The sequence below is a fragment of the Haplochromis burtoni genome, unplaced genomic scaffold (assembly GCF_018398535.1).
Source record: "Haplochromis burtoni strain Fernald_Lab_line unplaced genomic scaffold, NCSU_Asbu1 Contig_742, whole genome shotgun sequence".
In the NCBI taxonomy this organism is placed as follows: domain Eukaryota; kingdom Metazoa; phylum Chordata; class Actinopteri; order Cichliformes; family Cichlidae; genus Haplochromis; species Haplochromis burtoni.
This window is the reverse complement of record NW_024583103.1, coordinates 39,092-42,993: the sequence shown is the minus strand read 5'-3', so window position 1 is coordinate 42,993 and position 3,902 is coordinate 39,092. Positions and strand designations below refer to the sequence as shown.

At 42.0% G+C, this 3,902-nt stretch overlaps 1 protein-coding gene across 1 annotated transcript; it reads right to left on the bottom strand.

Annotated features, from left to right (window-relative positions):
• Positions 1 to 29: 29 nt before the first annotated feature.
• LOC121812704 (NXPE family member 3-like) lies at positions 30 to 3,824 on the bottom strand. The gene is made up of 3 exons (XM_042215516.1): positions 3,216 to 3,824; positions 1,645 to 1,934; positions 30 to 1,236 (listed from the first exon to the last, which is right to left on the bottom strand). The coding sequence occupies exons 1-3, from the start codon at positions 3,777 to 3,779 to the stop codon at positions 1,059 to 1,061; spliced, it is 1,032 nt and encodes a 343-aa protein (XP_042071450.1). The 5' UTR covers positions 3,780 to 3,824; the 3' UTR covers positions 30 to 1,058.
• Positions 3,825 to 3,902: the final 78 nt, after the last annotated feature.

Below are 3,902 nucleotides of genomic sequence, written 5' to 3'. Positions count from 1 at the left end.
ATGATCACCTCGGTCACCTATAACATCTTCAGGTTTCTGGCTTCGATCCTCAACCCGTTCGTTGGCAGCTCTGAACACCTCATCCAGAACACTTTGGATTTTCTTAGGAAGGTGAGAGATGACATTATGGAGGCAGATAAAACCATGGTCTCGTAAAATTTTACATCTCGCTTCATTTGTGTTCCAGTCACTAAAGCAGTGGAGGTATTTCGTAAGAGATTACAGGACGACCCCACCTTAGTAATAGGACCACTCTCAGCACTGACCAAGTGTGTTTGCTTTGAGAACTGTGTCTGAATTACACCTATTTCACATACGACGGTCAATACTACAAGGAGAATTATGGGTGCACGATGGCTTCCCCAATTTCACCCATTGCAGTCAATTTGTTAATGGTGAGTGAGAAAGTGAGCTCTGCTGTCCTACACTGGAACACCATAAAATCATTGGTTCAGGTATCCATCTGTTCTCTCCTGCTTATTCTTTTCAGGGTCCTGGGGGGGCTGGAGCCTATTCCAGTTAGGTCGAGAGGCAGGGTATACCCTCGACTTGTCGCCAGTCTGTCACAGGGCTAACACATGGAGACGAACAACCATTTGCACCCAGATTCACACACACATTCACTATTATGGGCAATTTAGAATGACCAATTAACTGAACCCTACATACTGCATGTCTTTGGACTGTGGTCGGAAGCCGCAGTACCCGGAAAGAACCAATGCAAACACGGGGAGAACATGCAAAGTCCAGACAGAAAGGCCACAGCCATGTGTTGGAATCGAACTCAGGACCTTTTTACCTTCTTGCTAATCATTGCACCACCATGCTGCCTCGTTCAGGTATGTTGGTGAAAATCAACTCTCAGGACTTACCATGATTCACTGATCACATTTACTCGGTGGAACAATACATCATGTTCACCAAGTAAAAAGGTGGCAGGTTAGCCTTCTTGTGAGGCTTCCACGAGTAATGAGGGACATTTAAAAGTTGATGTGTACCATAAACTAACGCATACAGATACGTATTTAAAGTTTGACCATTGGAGCACAAACTGTGTGTCATCGCACTACGACACAGAGTGAAAACCATCCCCACAGCGAGGCCAGGGAAGATATAGAGATGGAGATTAAGGTATAGATGTTAGCAGTAAGATTTGTATTTTTACCTTTCTGCTTTGGAAAAACAGTGACATTGGCAGGTCCTGAAGCTGGAATGGAGACTTTCATGTTTACGCCGCTGAGGAAAATACACACAATAAAATCTTTTCACAAAAATTGGAAAGTATTTAAATGATTTTTAAACTAGAGAGACGTATTAAATACAGTCAATCAAATTCAAATTTTTATCATTGTCATATTTAGGTAACAATGGTACACAACTACTGACAATGAAAATTTTAGGCTCAGTAGGCAGCAAAAATAGCTCGAGTTATAAACTACCAATCATTGAGCTTCAGACAAGATTGAGAAAATATGGAACATTTTTCCAGGTAGCAAGCTACATAATTCCCTCTCTAGTATATTAAAAAGTGAGGGGATTTATTTCATGTGTTTTGAAAGCATTTGCAGAGTAGCACTTATTTTCCCTTGTATTAATTTTTGATTTTAGTAACTCTAAAAATTGAACACCACAGGTAATGCTCACCTCTGAAAAAGCTTCTCCATGGTTGTCAGGCTTTCTTTATATCCTCCATTGTAGTTGGTGATCCTGGTGTCACAACTCATATTTTCTGGCTTATAGCAGAACCATGGCTCACCTGTACGTAAATCTGTGTAGTTGCACACAGGCTGGGTTGGACGTAAACATACGTTGCAGGTGGTTGTTCTAGTGAGCAAGCTCGAGCGGAACTGACTCTTGAAGTAGATCCTGTCGGGTTCTTCTATGTTCACCCTGCGCAGCTCTGTGACTGCCTCACTGGGATGAACCAGTGTCACCTGGTAGGACAATTAATCAAAGTGTTGAAATTTGGGTCTCACAGAAGTATATATAACATGTATCTGGTACATGGAACTGTTAAATATTATTAAGCAAGACAGAACTTCATTGTGCTACAGTAAATGTGAAGTTGTTGATATAAATAGTCCCTGCAGGCCAGGATAGGTCTGAACCTTTGATCTGGCACCAGGAAGCGCCGCGTCTCCTGATGTGTCACCTCTTATTCCTGTGACCATTAGCTTTCTTTACTCTGAGGCTTCCCACATCCTGGGGAGACCGCACGTCCATGAATCCACACACAACCTGAGCCACTTGCACACACCTGTGGGTCCTGTGCGCCTTGACCCTGAAGGTGAGCCCGAGCCTATTTCCCATTCCAGATGAGTTCAAGCCTCCCATATCTTTTGAGCCTGAGACTGTCCACCTCCACTGCTCATCATCTGCCAAGTTTCCAATGCCACATAATTTCCTTAGGGATTAAGTAAGTATCTTGAATGTGAAGGGATTCTGCCTGCCTCCTCCATCATTGAGTTGTTGTACTGTAATATCCCCCCCCCGCCCGCCCAGGAGAAGGCTTAACACTAACCAACAGGACATAGCGGTGGTAGACAAACTGAAGAAGAAGGCCGTAGTGATAGATGTAGCGATTCCGAATGACAGCCACATCAGGAAGGAATATGAGAAGCTGGAGAAATACCAAGGGCTCAGAGCTCAGAGAACAGCTTGAGAAGATGTGGAGGGGGAAGCTAACAATGGTTCCTGTGGTAAGTGGAGCACTAGGTGCAGGGAACAGCTAAGAGACCCTGTCTACAATAAGAATGTTTGGCATTGGTGCTTTAGCACAGCATCAAGTATGTAGTCATTAAGTGTCGCTCAAAGCTAAGTGCCTCATTATCCAGTTAAATATTGCTACTACAGAAATATTAGTCATCACAGAGTGATGTGCTATTTTCTTAATCACTTATCTTTGCTCATACACTTATTTTATTCTCTAGCTATCAACATAAAAAATGGCCCTTGACCACTAAGATACACACATTTTATTTTATTTTTAGTTTTTTATTTCTATTTTATTATTGCTAGTCTTATTGTTTTTTGTTATTATTTTTTTCTTTTTATTTCATTATCATTTCAGTTGATGCAACAATAAACTTCACGAATACGGGATAAATTAAGCATTCCTATCTTAAATCTGCTAGCAACTACAAATACATAGATAAACTCTTAGTGACTCCAGCAACAACTCCAGTAACAATAAAAATTAAAAGTTTTATCATCACCTCAACCTGTGCGCTTCCTTCCCAGAGTAAAGAGAATACAGCAGAGTAGGAACCATTGAGATGATCCACCACTTGTCCTGCAACACCAGCACCAAGGGTGGGGTTGTGCAGCTGGGCAAGTAAGACGTCTCCCCCATACTTCTTTGGACGGCCCATGAAGTCATATATTTTGATCAGGGCCTCCAGGTTATCCCCTATTTGCCACTGTCCCTCTCTCTTCCTGGGGAGAATGGTGAAGGTGCTGTGGGCTGGATCACTGCTGCTATTCATAAAAAGAGGTGATGGTAAAGATGGGGTTTCAGGCCAAGCAATGGACTCTAGCAGAAGTTGTTCTTCAAGAGTCTCCTCAGGGGACAGTGGTTTTAACTTGCAGAAGTTGTAATGTATGTCAACAGGTTGAGTTACAATGGCAGGTCTTGGGTAGGGGATGATGTAGGTGGTGTTTATTTTCTTCTGAAACTGTAAAAGGGAGAGAGCATGGCAGTTATATAAACGCTTCAAACAAAAGAAGTCTGTGTTTAGTTTTAAACACAACATAATGAATGATTCCTCTTGACGTGACATTTCCTGCTTTCACTATCTTATTTGCAATGTATAATGCATGTCAGCTGAATTTCCCAAAGGAACCCACCCGAGGGCTTAATAAAGTTTTATCTAATCTAATCTAGCTCTTTATTCAATACAGTG

What these genes read in the sequence shown, in the direction of transcription:
- LOC121812704 (XM_042215516.1), bottom strand. Translation starts at nt 3,779, where the DNA reads ATGTCACGTCAAGAGGAATCATTCATTATGTTGTGTTTAAAACTAAAC. An exon ending in AAGGAAGCGCACAGGTTGAG is followed by an intron (nt 1,935 to 3,215) that starts GTGATGATAAAA and finishes TTGTCCTACCAG; the next exon opens with GTGACACTGGTTCATCCCAG. An exon ending in ATGGAGAAGCTTTTTCAGAG is followed by an intron (nt 1,237 to 1,644) that starts GTGAGCATTACC and finishes TATTTTCCTCAG; the next exon opens with CGGCGTAAACATGAAAGTCT.